Below are 17,827 nucleotides of genomic sequence, written 5' to 3'. Positions count from 1 at the left end.
TTGGGATAGCCCATTCCCATATTTAATCGGGCCTATAAATCTGGGTCCAATCTAACAAAGCCCAGTGCACAAAAAAATAATCTATTTTAATTTTGATTTTAATTTTTAATACTATTTCTTTTTCGATCTGAACATTTTCCAATCACTTCATAGAAAATACTGAGGATTGAGCATGGACAGCACGATGGTGACGTCATCGAGCTCGTGGGGGCAGGCGCTGCTTCGGATCTCTCCGTACACCTTCTCCGCCATCGGAATCGCTATCTCGATCGGCGTTTCCGTCCTCGGCGCCGCATGGTATCTATCTCTCCCATCTATGGCTACTGTTTATTCACTTCGTGCAATCTCCGGCTTAAATTGCTGATTTTTTTAGGGGAATTTATATAACGGGGAGTAGTTTAATTGGTGCTGCCATCAAAGCTCCTCGCATTACCTCCAAAAACCTAATCAGGTATGCAACTAGGGATTTTGTTGGATTCGATTTTTTGATCTACTCATGTTTTACTTTTGATGTGATTTTTTCCCTAGCTGATCCGTTGAACTATTTCATACTTGCACAATATGTGTAGCAGTAGAAGAATATGGCTGCAAATTGAGCATATCTTCGGAGTGACAATTGATTAGTGCTTGCTTTACTTTGAAGATTGACCATTAGACCTGTTTAAGAAACTACTATTAACAAGTGAACTAGAAGTTCATCCAAAGTGAATTGATTGTATTGTTTGAGTTTCACATGATAAATATGGACAGCTTGGAAATATAGGGGGGATTGGTCATGTATCATTTGTTTCTTGCTTTTGGCTCAATCTGTAATCAGAGTTGAGGTTGTTGTTGATAAATTCCTATTGAGCGCCAGTCAGTAGTGAAGGTATGATAAATGGATGTGACAGTTGCTTAGAGTTACTAATATAATTTCTCAGTGAAGATCCAATCTTTAGAAGAATCATGGATTATCTCGATTCTCAAGTGTTTAATGATGGGAATAACTAGAATTCAACTGCCATCCTTTATGTTATGAACATGAGGTGGGAGTAGGAGAGGGAGAGTTGTGAACCGTGGATGTGTTACCTCTCCATCAATTCTTTGTTCTTTCCTCTCTGTTCATCGGTTGCTGTTTGGGCTTCTTCAGTGACGGACAGTGAAATAATGATGGAAAAAAGCACCATATAAGATTAGGACAAGCGAGGGATTTACCTGCTTTCATACTGCGTAATCAGTGTTTTATGTTTGTAATAATGGAGTGCTCATTTCAGTTGGAAGAAGAAGGCAGAAGAAGGAAGCTCGGCTTTGAGCTGGAACTAGCCGAGAAGGGAGTTCGGTTTGTGAGCCGAGAAGGAAGTTCGGTCTTGAGCCGAGAAGGGAGTTCGGTTTTGAGCCGAGAAGGGAGTTCGGTCTTGAGCCGAGAAGGGAGTTCGGTCTTGAGCCGAGAAGGAAGAAGCAACCTAGAGAAACTAGCCGTTGGAGCAGCAGTTAGTTAGCTGAGATGTAGCGGTTATTCTTCTTGTTTTCTTGTTTCTTGTTGTAGTTAGTTAGTAGCAGTTGCTACTTGATTGTAGAGCTTTATATAGCTCATAAACCGTGTATGTAGTTAGAAGTTTAATCAATAAAGAGTTTTCCAGTTTCTCTCCAAGATTATCATCTTCAATACTCAAAGTGTGAGTGTGTGTGTTTCTGCATTGTGTGATCTCATACAACAGTGAGTGTGTGTGTGATCTTCTTGAGTGTGTGAAAGCCTTGTGTGTCTAAATCACAACAAGTGGCGCCGTCTGTGGGAAGGGATATTGAAGCTGATTTGCAGAGGATCAAACGGTTTCAGAGATGGCAGCAAGGCTTGATGCAGAAAAGTTCACAGGCAAGAATGATTATAGCCTGTGGAAGATGAAGATGAAGGCGGTTTTGATTCAACAAGGCTTGGCCGCAGTTCTTGCAAAACCAGAGGAGAAAGGAAAGGCTCCAGTGCTTGATGATAAAGCTCAGGCAAAGATGGAGGAGATGCAGCTCAAGGCACATTCTGCAGTGATTCTGTGCCTTGGAGATAAGGTCTTGAGGGATGTTCAAGAAGCCAAGACTGCGGTGGAGATCTTGGACAAGTTGGATGAAGTTTACTTGGCCAAATCCTTGGCTAACCGGCTGTATCTCAAGAAGAGGCTGTATGCCTATAGTTTTTCTGGAGATAGGTCCATCATTGAGCAGCTAGAGGAGTTCAACAAGATCATTGATGACCTGGGATCTGTTGATGTCAAGATTTCAGATGAGGATAAGGCCATTCTCACATTGAATGCCTTGCCTAGCTCGTATGACCAGTTAAGTGATGCAATTATCTATGGAAGAGATAAACCTATCACCTATGCAGAAGTCTATTCAGCCTTGATGGCCAAAGAACTCCAGAAGACAGCCAACAGAGGCTCTGCAAGCTCCAATGTTCAAGCTGCAGAGGCCTTGAATGTGAAGAAGTTCAAGAAGCAGAACTTCAAGAAGAAGTTTGAGGGCCCTAAACCCTCAAGTTCTGATGCTCAGAAGGAAACCAGAGCTTGCTATTGGTGCAAGAGACCTGGACATTTGAAGAAAGATTGTCATGCATGGAAGAGAAAGATGGCCTCTGAGGGACACAACCAATCTGATTGTGTGGAGAGTGCTGATCCCCCGGCTCAACTTATGAATATTAGTGACAGTGGGGTCAGTCACAGGTGGATAATGGACTCGGGGTGCAGCTTCCATATGTGCCCCAATAGAAGCTGGTTTCATGATCTTCAAGAAGCATCGGGTACGGTTGTTCTTGGAAATAATCATACTTGTCAGATAAAAGGGATAGGGAAGGTGAAGCTAAGCCTACAAGATGGCTCTGTGAAGATCCTGACTGGGGTGAGGTATATTCCAGAAGTGAAGAGGAACCTCATCTCATTGGGAATGCTGGAGCAGAGGGGGTTCACTATATTAATGAGTCAAGGAAAATTGTTTGTGAAATCTGGAGATGCAGTGATGATGGAGGCTGACAGAGAGCATATTCTCTATTATTTGAAGGCTAAGGCTGTTGATGGAGAAAGCAATGCTGTGTCAGATGATTCCCTAATGCTATGGCACAAGAGGTTGGGCCATCCAGCAGAAGGAAGCTTGAAAGAACTCATCAAGAAGGACCTGATCTCTGGAGATTTCAACAAGATGGACCCCTGTGAGCAGTGTATACTTGGAAAAGCAAAGAAGGCACCCTATCCTACAGGTATTCACTCTTCTACAGCCCCTTTAGACTACATACATAGTGATCTTTGGGGGCCTTCACCGGTGTGTTCAATTGGTGGAGGAAAGTATTATCTAGCTATCATTGATGACTATACAAGGAAGTTGTGGGTATATATTCTTAAGGAAAAATCTGAAACACTCACTAAGTTCAAGATATGGTGTAAGGAGGTGGAGCTAGAGAAAGGAAGGAGTGTTAAATGTTTAAGAACTGACAATGGCTTGGAATTCTTGTCTGCTGAATTTGATATATTTTGCAAAGAGAAGGGTATGAAGAGGCACCGTACTGTTCCTGGTAATCCCCAGCAAAATGGTGTTGTGGAGAGGATGAATAGGACTATCCTAGAGAGGGTGAGGTGCCTGCTTCTTGGTTCTGGTTTGAGCAGCAGGTTCTGGGGAGAGGCAGTGTATACAGCAGCCTATCTCATCAATAAATGCCCATCTACTGCCCTGAAATCTGAAACTCCTGATTACATGTGGTATGGAGCTCATAGTGACTACTCAAAATACAAGGTGTTTGGGTGTGCAGCCTATGCTCATGCTAGGCAAAGTAAGCTTGAAGCTAGGGCTCTGAAATGTATCTTGCTGGGATATCAGAGGGGTGTTAAGGGGTATAGGCTCTGGTGTATTGAGCCTGGTAGGCAGAAGGTGGTGGTGAGTAAGGATGTGGTGTTCTTGGAGGATCAGATGCCCTACTTGAAAGATAAGCTGGACTCCAGTGACTCCAGTGAAGTTGAGAGTGATTTCTTCAAGGTGGAGCCTATGGGAGTTGGCCTAGGAGCAGGTGGAGACACTGACTCAGAAAATGAACCTGATCCAGAGGGTGATGGTGCTCCAGCTCAAGGTAGAAGAAATGATGAGCCCACAGCAGATCCTACCAGAGAGTACCAGATTGCAAGAGATAGGGGAAGGAGAAATGCAAAGCCTCCTGAGAAATTTGCAGATATGGTCTATTATGCACTGTGTGCTGCTGAGAGTATTGATATTGCTGATCCTCTCACCTATAAAGAGGCCATGAGAAGCAAAGACAGAGAGAGATGGATAGAGGCCATGAATGAAGAAATAGAGTCTTTACTCAAGAACAAAACCTGGATTTTGGTTGACAAATCCAAGCTGAATACAGATGGAAAGGAGAGGAAGCTGATCAGTTGCAAGTGGTTGTTTAAAAAGAAGGTAGAGACCACTGATAAAGACAGAATCAGGTTCAAAGCAAGGCTGGTGGCAAGGGGATTTACACAGCAAGAAGGAGTTGACTTCAATGAGGTGTTTGCTCCGGTGGTTAAGCACACTTCTATTAGGATTTTGTTGGCTGTGGTGAATCAGCTAGATTGGGAATTGCAGCAGCTTGATGTGAAGACTGCCTTCCTAAATGGAGACCTAGAGGAGACTATCTTCATGGATCAGCCAGAGGGCTATGTGAAGAGTGGTGAAGAAAGCAAGGTGTGCTTGCTACAAAAGAGTCTTTATGGTCTTAAGCAAAGTCCTAGACAGTGGAACAAGAAGTTTGATGCACAAATGAAGAAGATTGGCTTCATTAGATCAGAGTTTGATGATTGCATCTACATCAAGAGGAAGGGCAAAACACCTATTGCCTATCTATTGCTCTATGTGGATGATATGCTACTTGCAGGACCTTCTATGACAGAAATTCAGCAAGTCAAGGAGGATTTGAAGTCTAGCTTTGAAATGAAGGATCTAGGAGAGTCAAGGAAGATCCTAGGCATACACATTCAGAGAGACAGAGACTGCAAGAAGCTGTGGATGTTTCAAACTGACTATATTGAGAAAGTTTTGCAGAGATTCAAAATGGAGAATGCAAAAGCTGCATCAACTCCTCTGTCCCAGAGTTTTAAGCTTTCAAAGGAGCAGGCCCCTAAATCTAAGCAAGAGGCTGAGGAGATGGAGTCTATTCCTTATGCTAGTGTGGTTGGAAGTGTTATGTATACTATGATCTGTACCAGACCAGATCTGGCACATGCTATCTCAGTGACTAGCATTTACATGGCTGACCCGGGGAAGGAGCATTGGAATGCTCTTAAGTGGATATTGAGGTACATGAAGTCAACCAGTGGCTGGGGAATTGTCTTCAATGGCTGGGAAGGTGAATCTGAGGAGGTTGTGCAGGGCTATTGTGATGCAGACTATGCTGCAAACCTGGACAACAGAAAGTCCCAAACAGGTTATCTTTTCACCATGTTTGGAACTGTAATCAGCTGGAAATCAGGTTTGCAAAGTGTTGTTGCTCTCTCAACAACAGAATCAGAGTATATAGCTCTCACTGCAGCTGTACAGGAGAGCTTTTGGATTCAGGGAGTGATTTCTGACTTTGGTTTTGACCAAAAGACAATGGTGATTCATTGTGACAGCAGCTCAGCTATGTGCTTGGCTAAACATCCGGGCTTTCATGAAAGGAGCAAGCACAGATTGAGAAGGGGAGAGTGAAGGTGATTAAGATTAACACCTTGCACAATCCGGCTGACATGCTAACAAAGTCTCTAGGTAGAGACAAGTTTGATCATTGCAAGAAGTTGATCAATGTTTGTGCAAGAACTGAGATGAGCCCTCAGGTGGAGAATTGTAATAATGGAGTGCTCATTTCAGTTGGAAGAAGAAGGCAGAAGAAGGAAGCTCGGCTTTGAGCTGGAACTAGCCGAGAAGGGAGTTCGGTTTGTGAGCCGAGAAGGAAGTTCGGTCTTGAGCCGAGAAGGGAGTTCGGTTTTGAGCCGAGAAGGGAGTTCGGTCTTGAGCCGAGAAGGGAGTTCGGTCTTGAGCCGAGAAGGAAGAAGCAACCTAGAGAAACTAGCCGTTGGAGCAGCAGTTAGTTAGCTGAGATGTAGCGGTTATTCTTCTTGTTTTCTTGTTTCTTGTTGTAGTTAGTTAGTAGCAGTTGCTACTTGATTGTAGAGCTTTAAATAGCTCATAAACCGTGTATGTAGTTAGAAGTTTAATCAATAAAGAGTTTTCCAGTTTCTCTCCAAGATTATCATCTTCAATACTCAAAGTGTGAGTGTGTGTGTTTCTGCATTGTGTGATCTCATACAACAGTGAGTGTGTGTGTGATCTTCTTGAGTGTGTGAAAGCCTTGTGTGTCTAAATCACAACAATGTTCATAGCTTTTTAAGTAATCTCATTTTTGTTGGTCCATATGTTTATCATTCTCTGTGGAGATTATCTACTCTTTGTGTGCATTAATATTGCACTTGAGAAGACTAACACTTACTACTATTTGTTAGCATTAACGATGGCATAGCTTGACCTTTTTTCCAACATTTTTGTTTTCAGTGTCATTTTCTGTGAGGCTGTTGCAATATATGGAGTCATTGTTGCTATCATTCTACAGACAAAGCTTGATAGTGTGCCTAAGTCAAAGATTTATGACCCTGAATCCATGAGAGCTGGCTACGCCATATTTGCATCTGGAATTATCGTGGGCTTTGCTAACCTTGTCTGTGGGTAAGTTCTAACGCTTTTCTTTTAAACAGTCAAATCAGATTAATCTTACTTTGTAGAGCAATTTCATCTCATATTATCCCCCCCTTGGGGTCTTCTTACTTTCATGAAGGCTATGTGTTGGTATTATTGGAAGCAGCTGTGCTCTATCTGATGCCCAGAACTCAACACTTTTTGTTAAGATCCTTGTCATCGAGATATTTGGCAGTGCACTTGGATTGTTCGGTGTCATCGTAGGCATTATAATGTCAGCTCAAGCTACATGGCCAACTAAGTAACTTCTCATGAATACCATCCTTTATGTACCACTTTCCAGTTTTCTTCATTGTTGTGTAGTATATTTTAAAATTTATTTTTTTGTTGTCATACAACCTTGGCGAATATTTGGAGCACCACAATAGTCACTTGTGGTTTCTGTTTGTAATTACTTTCGTTTAATAAGAAAAAAACTGCCTATTTCATATTTCTATGGTTTCCTTTTATATGAAATGTAGATGAGTACTTTGTATTTCGGGTCAAAATTCTAACTATGAATACATACCTGAATCGAAAAAATTGAAATCGCACTAAAAATTCCAAAATTTTTAAAAAAATTGAAAATCCAAAATTATTTTCTAGAATCTATCTAAAAGTAATCATATCAACCATATGCATATACTATTATAGTATTAAAACAAAATTTGGGTTTTTTTTTTCTTGAATCAAATCTAAGTGAAATAGAAATATATAAAAAAAAAATCAAATTTTACCAAAATTTGAAAAAGAGTCGAAACAAATTTCGAAATTGTTTTTGGTCGCGATATTTGATTTTCAAGTATTATCCTCGCCCCTAATTGTAGCTATAAGGAAATTAATTTTTCACTTACGCCACGAATCATTTGTCAATCTTTGAAACTCCAAATATTGTAATGAGAGATCAATAAGAAAGAAGGTAGGATCAAAGTAAATTTCAGAAGTGTTGTATGGAAATCAAGACATATGGATTATGGCCCACAAAATTTTGGAAAACCGACCCTCCAATTTTTGAGTCCTTATATTTTACATTGATGAATCAATTGCTTTTCATATTTTTAGTTATGCTACAAATCGACGTATTGTGTAAAACAGTTTTAGCATCAATCTACGTTATTATCTAGTTCAAGTTTGTTTGTCTTTTGTGGAAACGTTGTAGTTTGTGCAATAGGCTTGTGAGTTAGAGAATAGCATCGGGTTTGGTATAATTACAGTATTCACACCTTAAAAAATTATTAGTAGTTCTTGTCAAATTAGAGTTTTCCAATTTTTACATGTTTCAACTTTAACACAGATAAATTATTTTAGTTTAGTTTTATACTCAGCTTTTACTACTCCAATGTTTAGGAACTACTTATTCAAATTGTCTCCTCAGTTCAATATTTTTTTGACATTATTTTCTTACAATTAATAACCAATTGAAAATAGAATGTTTGATTATTTGTGTATTGATTTGTGATCAACAATCAATTGAAAATAGAATAATCAATATTGTTTCTTTAATTAGTTATTAGGACAATGTATAACATAAATTGTCGTGCTAAAATGTAACTAACATTATCTTTATTACGTTGAAAAGAAATTAATAGTAGTAACTAATCACAGGTACCCATCGACACAATGTATGTTAATACGACTCATCCTCGCATAAACCCTCTCTTGATCCAAAATTTGCACCGATCCACTTATTCATTAACTATATCAATTTGGAAACAGAAGCCTTGAACTTTATACTCCATCCGTCCACAAAAAATAGACAAGTTCTACCATTTTGGGCCGTCCACCAAAATTAGACTAATTCTAAAAATGATTTTTTTTAAAACCAATACTAACTATACACATCATTTTAATTGTGGACCCCACAACGTACTAAAACTACTTTCACCATATTTTCCATCATTCTCTCTTACTTTACCAATTATGCATTAAAACACGTGTCATTTACAACACTGTCTATTTATTATGGGCGGATGGAGTAATTAATTTGATTGCAACAATAATAGCTAACAAGGCTCCAACTTTGGCTAGAGAGTCCTGACACGAAGCTTCGAGAGTTCCCCTTTGACACTCTGGATCAATAATACTATAGCGGTTCTCAGCCAAACCTAAATTCAAGAATAAGACTTCATTTAGTAGGAGAAAAACATAATCTTAATCACCATGTTTGATTTAGAGTGTATGCTCATTTTTATTTTATGTTGAGTTAGATTGAAGCTATTGGAACCTTTATACTACGAATACATGCTACATTCAATACATTAGTTTAAACTCATTAAATATGATGTCTTAATAGAATAAATATACAATTAATTCACACAAACCGTTACAAATAAAGTACTATCCGAATCTTAATCACTATATAACAGAACAAGATATTAACTTTATCACTCCAAATAAAGGACTGTGTTATAATATATCATATTAGCATTAGCATTTTTTTTTCCCCATCCTATTAGCATTAGCATTTCGCTATTAACAATATCAGAAAAAGAGTGATGTTTATATAGGGATGTCAATCAAATCCAAAATTCGTATATCGGCCCGAATAACCCCAATAAAATTATAGGATTAGGACTATAAAATTCTAACCTGGATATAAAATTGGGTTATTCGGTCCAGCCTGTTCGGGCTGATCCGGTCGGGTTGAAGGTTAGGCTATCAGTTGTCCATAAAATATTTCAAAGAATAAGGTTTCTTATGTGTTTCAAATTTATATACATGTATTATAGTATTAAAAGTAAAGTGGGGTTATTTTTATTTTCTCGAACCAAATCTAAGTGAAATCAAAATATAACAAAATTTTAAATCAAATTTTACCAAAATTTGTAAAAGAGTCTAACGAATTTTAAAATTTCTTTTTGATTGGGATATTCGATTTTCACGTATTGTCCTTGCCCCTATATGTAGTTACAGGAAATTAATTTTTTCACTCATGTCACGAATAATAAGTCTAAGTTATTAAATTTATGAATGGACACACAAACTCTGGCTACAATTCATCGATTTTTATGATAAAATATTCAATAGAACAATATAGTTTAACATACGTCGCCACATTTCAAGTTTGGATAAAGAAAATAAAAATTAACTAAAAGGTTATCATTTTAAGAAGTATGAGAGCAAAATTCTCCCAATCCATCCCACGTCAATCTTAGGCATGAAGTCGTGAATTGAAACAACGCTATAAATTGAAATGTGGGAAATGTGATAATAAAATGTAAAAGGTTGGGTTGGCTTAATATGCCACATAATTTTCCCATTCCCAAACGTGACCCGTCTCGCCACCAACATCAAGGCAAACAGGAGTATTTCATATTAATTTACTTTTTATCAATATATTTCTCTTAATAATTGTATACTGCTATATACATATAATTTAATTATTAATAAGTGTCACTTCAACTCGGGTTTAACATTCAACTCTGTCATATTATTAGAATAGTCTCAAGGTCAAGACACGTATGTTAATAAAGTATTAGTAATAGTACTATATAGAGAATGAGTTATTAAGAACAATATTTTGCTAGTATTACTTAAGTGGTGGGGCTAAATTGTTGTAGTTAACATTTAATTCTTAGTTTTAAATAAGAAAGGAATTAAGGTGACAGTATTTGACGAACACTTTTTTTTATCGAAAGTATATATACAATAATTATAAATTCGCTCGTTCGTATCCTCAATTTTAACTTTGTTCGTTGCAACGACTCAGAGCTTCATGTTTCAACATCATTTTTCAAAATAGATATTTGTAATTCACCGTAATATAACAGTTTCTATTTTATATTGTATTATGCACGATAGGAAGAACTTAGAGCACGCGAACATAGTCTGTGTCATATGTTGTGACCCAACAGGACTTACAACGCATCCGCGCGTCACTTATTGTGTTCCCAGACAACATATATTATTCGGGAGAAGTCGTGCTTGGTATGATGAAATGGAACAAAAATTAGTAATAGAATGACAATTTTTTTGGATTTTCTTTATATTTTCATTCAATTCCCCTTGCCGATCAAATGAATACAATGAAAGTAGGAATCACAAGTACCAAACATGCCTTAGAGTTGTTAGTAATGATTATTTGTATTAGAAGTGAAATTAAAGTGTAATGTGTTGCGCTAGTGCGGGGACAATATATTAATAAATGGGGACTTCACTTATTATTAGTAGTTCTTATCAAACAAGGATTTTTCCAATTTTCACATTTTCAACTTAATTTAATATAGATTAATTATTTAAATTTAGTTAGTTTTATACTTAGCTCTTATTACATAGATTAGAAACTATTTAGCCGAATTGTCTTTTTATGAGTTTGATCTTAATTGGTATTTTTGACAATTTTTCTTATATTTAATACTCCCTCCATCCCATTAAATGTGCAACATTTGGGAATTGACACAAGATTTTATGTAGTGTTATTTTGTGAGTTAATGAATAGAGAGTAAAGTAAAAGATATAATTGTTTCCATTTTAGGAAACGTTTCATTTTAATTTAATGGGACAATAAAAAAAGAAAAACGTTTTATTTTTAAAGGGACAAAGGAAGTAATATTTTTAGGATAGAATGTATAATATTACGTCTATAATTAGTTATTAGAACAACATTACATTACATAAATTGTGATGCTAAAATGTAATTAATATTTCCATTATTCAACTTAAAATAAATTAATATTGACTAATCATAGATATCTCTAGTACAATATCCGTAAATATGACTCATCCTCATCCAAACCGTGTCTCGATTCTTTTTGCAGCGATCCACTGATTCATCAACCATTTTAATACTGAAACACCCGAATGGAAGTTGATGAATTTGACTGCAACAATCATGCCCAGCAAATATGGGTCCAACTTTATGTTGATAGTCCTGACACAAAGCTTCAAGAGTTCTCTTTTGACACTCTGCATCCATAGTACTATAGCAGCTCTCAGCCAAACCTAAATTCAAAAATAAAGCTTCATTCAGTAGGAGAAAAAACATAATCTTAATCATCATCTTTGATTTTGAGTTCATATTCATTTATATTTTATGTTGAGTTAGATTGAAGCTATTGGAACCTTTATAGTACGAATGTTATATAAATATCCTACATTCACCAGTTAAAACTCATTAAATATGATATTTTAATAGAATAAAGTTACAATTAATTTATAGAAACCGTATATAAATATATGAATCATTAATCACGGGTCATGTTAAAATGAAGTAGTACTCCTATCCACAACTAAGACCAATCCTACACCATTAGTTCTTAAAATGAGTGGATGAGATTAAAGTTCACGTATTTCAATAAATAGTAGACAAAATATTAACAAAATGATAAGATATTAACTTTAAGTCAATCACTCCAATTAAAGGATGGTTTAATTATAATATAGAGTACTAATCATATTAGCATTAGCATTGTCCTATAACTTTCATTAATTATTCAAAATCATAACAATAAGTGCAAAAATCCTTGGCATTTCTCATTCCTTTACCAAACATTTCCTCCATCACAACATTGAAAATCCTCACACATACGTAAAAATTAAAGATGTGGTTTTTTGGCTAGATAGATGTATTAAACGACATCGTTGAAGTAGTCAAACATTTTATTCATGTATTGTTTTTTGTTTGCAACATCATATATGATTTTTCCCAAATCTAAAATTAGTTTAGAACAATTGAAAAAAATATCAAAATAATAATATATTCGATTGTTTTTATAAAAGTTGTAAGAATTGACCGGGACCAAAACTTGGCAGGTTTTCCAACAAATAAAATATGTTTGTTATGAATAAAACATAGATCATAAGAGCATCCACAATGGCGGCGAGCGGACCGGCTAGCCGATCTCCGGCGCTCGCCAGTTCGCTCGCCGAACCATTGTAACCGGCGAGCGCTGTTTCGGAGGAAAAATCGGCGAGCGCACGCCGATTCGCGAGCGCTGGGCGATGCGCTCGCCTGTCCGCTCGCCGCCATTGCAGGCTCCGGACCGGCGAGCGATTTTTTTTTAATTTTCGAAACACTATATATACGCGCTTTGCACGTCATTTTCATTCGCACCACTTGTTTTAACGAGTACTCTATCTATCTTAATTTCTGTACAAGATCAACAACGTGAAATGGAGAACAACAACGAAGGTACTCCAATGACGAGCGGGTCTCAAACTCCCCCGGTACCCGTGGGAGGTGGATGGGGTCCGATGCCCGGGTACTACAACATGTACCCGTGGCAGCAGATGATGCCCGGGATGGCAGCCGGGGGGAGTATGCCGGGGGGGTTACCGGCGATGCCGGGGTGGACACCCGGTATGCAGATGATGCCGGGGTGGGTACCCGGGATGCAGATGATGCCGGGAGGGGTACCGGCGACGCAGGGGACGCCTGGGGGGGGGGAACGTCTATCGCCCTAGTTTTGATTTTTCGACTGCTTCTTCGCACACATCAACCCCAGCGGAGGCGCAGTTCACGAAATATGAGACTTTCTCCTGAGAGGAGTTAGGGTTTGATCTTCTCGGTGCGGAGAAAACTCCCGTTCAAACGGGGGGAGTAGGGCGGGGTCTCCCCCCAAAGAAGAAGGGCAAGGGGAAGGGAAAAGAGGGTCGGCGAGTCGTCGCAGCCGGTTGAGGACGACTGCTCGGTACGGATGAGGTGGACGGATGCGGAGAACGTCGCGCTGTCCAAGGCGTGGGTGAGTGTTTGCGATGATCCCCTCACTTCGAACAATCAGAGGATCGTCAACATGTGGGCCAAAATAGCAGCAGCCTACAAGGCATTTTGCCAGGAGGGGAGGCCGCGCAACGGGGAGGAGTGCCGGAAGGCGTGGGACCGAATCAGGGCTGGGGTCTCCCGATTTTCGGGCTTGTACGCCAACGCCCTCCGCATGCAGAGCAGTGGCCAAACGGAGGATGACTGCAGGAGGATAGCGGAGAAAGCCTTCCCCCAGCCCGGGTTGTATAAGGAGTTCACCTACTGGAACTGCTATGAGGTGCTGAACGACTCCGAGAAATTCCGGGCAGGTGTCGACGCTGGCTGGCCGAAGAAGCAACGACTGAACTATACCGGTGATTACAGTGGCAGCAGCGGTGGTTCCCACGACCTCGACGAGGGTGCTCAGGAGCTCCCGTCCCCTCCATCGTTCGCTCGCCGAACTCGCCCGGTTGGTCAAAGGCGGGCGCAACGGGAGGCGAGGGGGGGCGCCCGGGGGTCGTAGGAGGTCCAGTCGGCATCCCCCCTTGGCCAGTCGACAGAGGATCTCAAATTCTTCGCGCATCAACAAACGAGTGCTCAGATGGTCAAGATCTTAGCCGATTGGAAGGCGGCAGAGGACCCCGAGGAGAAGAGCTTTCTTCACGCATTGCTCGTGAGCATGCGTGACGATTTGAAGACCGGGGGGCACCGGGGGTACCGGCGGCGACGGGGGCGACGGAGACGAGGAGTGAGGCGGAGGCCGGGTTTTTTTTAAATAATGTAATTTTTTTAAAATTAATGTATTTTTTAATGTACTTTTTTTAAATTAATGTATTTTTTTAATGTACTTTTTTTAATTTAAATAATATTATTGAATTTTTCCGTATATGTGTCGTAAATTTAATTCCGTATTTTGTGTGATTGTCAATTATTTGTTTTATATAATTAGGAGTGATGTGGTTAGGCTATTGCTGGGTTATTTGCTTGTCCTGATGATGTGGCAGGAGGAGTTTGTGGCTGTGCTATGGTCGGGCGAAAGCCATTGTGGATGCTCTAAGATAAAAGTAATTAAAAAAACATGCGTTATCACTAATTATGGCAGAAAGCATAATTAATCTCGCACAAGTAACAAATTAGTCAGTGAGATTTGATTCCGTAAGCAAATCCAACAGTAGTTACCTTGACCTTGAGGCTGAGAGGTAGAGGCAATTGACGACTTCAACAAACAGTGGGATGGAAAACTCTGCAAATGCCCATTTGTTAGGCTTCGACATTAAGTTCCCAAACAAGCAGCCTCTTAAAGAAGAAGTAGAGAAGCAAAATACCGAATGCAGAGAAAGGGGGAAGAAGAAGACGATGAAAAGGAAGTAGGTATCGCACTTTAATTTATATTTAAACAGCCACAAACCCAAGTATGCATGCAACAACGCATAAATTAAACCCAAACATTCAACTTAACACAGAATTGGCTGCCGATTTGATCTCAAACAGTAATTTGCGACTCCACTCGGTCAGAGGCAGTCGATGGCTTCAACAAAGGAGAGTTGCTCTGAAATACTATTTGATGATAGTGTAATGGCAAAGAGAATGCAAAGCTATGGTTCTACTTATAATGGTTCGAAAGTTAACAGAGGGATGGAAGGACTCCATATATAATTGGAAAGATAGGCTTCTTTCAATAACATAATTGCAATGTTAGGCTTCTACTTTAACAGAGGGATGGGTTGATTGCAAACAGAGAAAATGGTAAAGATCGAAGGGAACGGTGGGAATTGCTCCTCAGCACTTTGCACGTCAGACGAATGGGTTGAAAAGTTAGGCTTAATTGATTCTTTCACAAAAAATGATCTGGATGGAAACCAAAATTGGTAAGTTAGGCTCTTCTTTAGACTCTATGCTAAATAGTTTTACACTTTTATTCTTAGGAATGGTTCTCTATTTTTTATGTTTAGTTCATTAATATGAGAGTATTACTTTTTAATGATTTATTTGAATACCTAAGTTTTTCTATATACTGTACTAGTACTAGGAATGCGATCAATATCAAACCACTCTTAACCTTAAACGCCGAACAACATTATTATATGATAACTTGGAGTTCATTTTAATGAACTAATAACAAACTTATACTGAACTTTATATTTCTAAATTATGCATGATGATGTCATTGTTTTTAAATCTCAGAATTCCCTATAATGAACTACAAATAAAGTTGTAATGAACTCCGCGTTATTATATAATGATGTGTTTGACGTTTGGTGTTTATAATTAGTTTGGTATATTATACAACCCTGTTGTACTATTCATTTATCAAAATTATGCCATCGGTGACTAATTACAAAAATAAGAGCTCGGCATTAATTGTGCAAATAATTATACTTTTTCAAACCTTTTGCAAACTGTTAACTCATCATTTAATTTTAATGATCATGGTAAAATAAAGAAGCCTTGAACTGAATGCATGAGTAAACAAAACGAAGATTGTACTAGGAATACCTCAATTAGAATGTCATGTCATAAAAGAGATACTAAAAGAAAAATGTAAAAAAATGGATAAACTTAACCTTCCAAATTTATGTTATGCTATTTTGTTATCTTGTATACTCAGTTGGCTAGGGATAAGGAGACGAAGAATCATCAATAGGTCAATTGTCTTGAATACTCTAAGTAGGAAGAGGTTAATGTCTTAGATCATTCTCATATCTGATTTTTTTAGTGCAATACCATAAATAATACTAGTACTTCAAAGATGTTAGATCATATATATGAATATATCTAGCTATATTTCTAGTTATTCCTGGAAAAGTGCACTTGGGCACGCTTAAAATTTTAGTTGACCAATGTTCAAAGAGTGTTGCTTGATTAATATTTAAATTAGGGTAGTGCTCATTGTTTGCCTATTAATTCTTGTAGACACATCATTTTGGTTTAATGTATATTTAAATTAGGGTAGTGCTCATTGTTTGCCTATTAATTCTTGTAGACACATCATTTTGGTTTAATGTCTCGAGGTTATAGACTTAGACCATAAGCAGTGGGGCGCCCTAAGGCGCGCCCTATGGCGCGCCACGTCAGCATTTTTATCCTCCTCCTTCTCCACCTGCAGTGGGGCGCCCTAAGGCGCGCCCTATGACGCGCCACATCATCATTTTGTTGTTTTGTTTAATTAATTTAACTGTTTTCAAATAACACGTAACGAGTAAAAAAAACGACTAAATAACAAGCGGCGAAGTTTTAATAATAAAAAAAATTACACCATTCAACTAAAAAAAGAAAAAAACTAAGTCGGGCCAATTCCTAACTTCCTACGCAACTCATCGAGTAATGCACGGAGATACTCGGCTTGTTCGGGATCGGTGCACTTCTTGAGGGCCTTGTGCGTCTGCAACATCGTCCTTGCCATCGACGCTGTAGCTAACGACGCAAACACGGTGGCCGTCTGCGTCGGGAGCTCATCCGGGTCCGGAACAGGGGTTGCAGCGGTCGACGATGACGTCGCGGTCGCCTTCCCCTTGGCCTTCGCAGCCTTGATGCCGGGAGGACGCCAGGAGGACACCGGTGTGCCAGAACTCCCTTCATCCACGTACGTTCGGTTGAGGCCAACCGGGTTAGTGCCGCTGCCGCTGCTCGTGTAGTCACCAGCTTCGGTGACCTTCGTCCTCTTCGGCGCACCAGTGTGCAGAATTCCACCTTGAAACTTCTGCTTCTCCCTCAAGAGCGCCCAGATGGCCTCGTGCTTGAACTCGCCGAACATCGACTGGTACGGCAACATCGCTTTAGAGCGCACGTCGTGCACGCTCTCGCCGCTCCCCTGTGACCGCGCGCACTTCTCGAACTCCACCGAGTACAAGTTCACTTGCTTCTTGATTTGATCCCAGTGCTTGCGGAGTTGCTCACTCTTGCGCTTGTACGCAGTCGGCGGCTTGACCGAATTGTAGAGGTCCGCGATGCGCTCCCAGTACGCGGTCTGTCTCTGGTTGTTGGCGAATATCGGAGCTTCCGATATATCTACCCAACACCGGGCCAAAGTGAGAGTTTCGTCGTCGGTGTAGTTCGTACGGCCGGGGGCGTACTCATCGCAGTCACCGGGAGGCGGCAACTTCTGCGCCCGCTGCCGGTTCCGCTTCGCCTTCCCCTTGGCGGCACCGGTCGCTGCGGGGGCGGGATCGGCCGATGCGGTTGGGCGGTGCGGCAACGGCTCTATATCAGACAACCCATACGATTCTGTACTGAAATCGGGATCGTAATGGGTGTTGTCGCCGAACGAACGATAATCGCCGGGTTCTGTACCCGGCCAATGCGCCTCTCCGCTAAACGTAGGGCTATTGGGGCTTGAATCCATTTCGTAGTAATTATGTAAATGTAAGTTTCGAAGATGAAATCGTGTGAAATGAAATGTTACAAATGAACGCTATTTATAAAAAAACGAAACCGCGTGCCATCGTCCGCGAC

At 39.7% G+C, this 17,827-nt stretch overlaps 1 protein-coding gene and 1 long non-coding RNA gene across 2 annotated transcripts; one reads left to right on the top strand and one right to left on the bottom strand.

Moving 5' to 3' along the window:
* Positions 1 to 136: 136 nt before the first annotated feature.
* LOC121797185 (V-type proton ATPase subunit c''2-like) lies at positions 137 to 7,147 on the top strand. Its single transcript, XM_042195927.1, has 4 exons — positions 137 to 297; positions 374 to 451; positions 6,517 to 6,687; positions 6,797 to 7,147. The coding sequence occupies exons 1-4, from the start codon at positions 173 to 175 to the stop codon at positions 6,960 to 6,962; spliced, it is 540 nt and encodes a 179-aa protein (XP_042051861.1). The 5' UTR covers positions 137 to 172; the 3' UTR covers positions 6,963 to 7,147.
* A 4,100-nt stretch (positions 7,148 to 11,247) lies between these two features.
* Positions 11,248 to 15,145, bottom strand: LOC121793678. Its single transcript, XR_006049141.1, has 2 exons — positions 14,555 to 15,145; positions 11,248 to 11,637 (listed from the first exon to the last, which is right to left on the bottom strand). It is a non-coding gene; the product is annotated as an uncharacterized LOC121793678 (long non-coding RNA).
* Between the last annotated feature and the right edge of the window lie 2,682 nt (positions 15,146 to 17,827).

The sequence above is a fragment of the Salvia splendens genome, chromosome 3, assembly GCF_004379255.2.
Source record: "Salvia splendens isolate huo1 chromosome 3, SspV2, whole genome shotgun sequence".
In the NCBI taxonomy this organism is placed as follows: Eukaryota; Viridiplantae; Streptophyta; class Magnoliopsida; order Lamiales; family Lamiaceae; genus Salvia; species Salvia splendens.
This window is presented reverse-complemented; position numbering and strand designations above follow the sequence as displayed.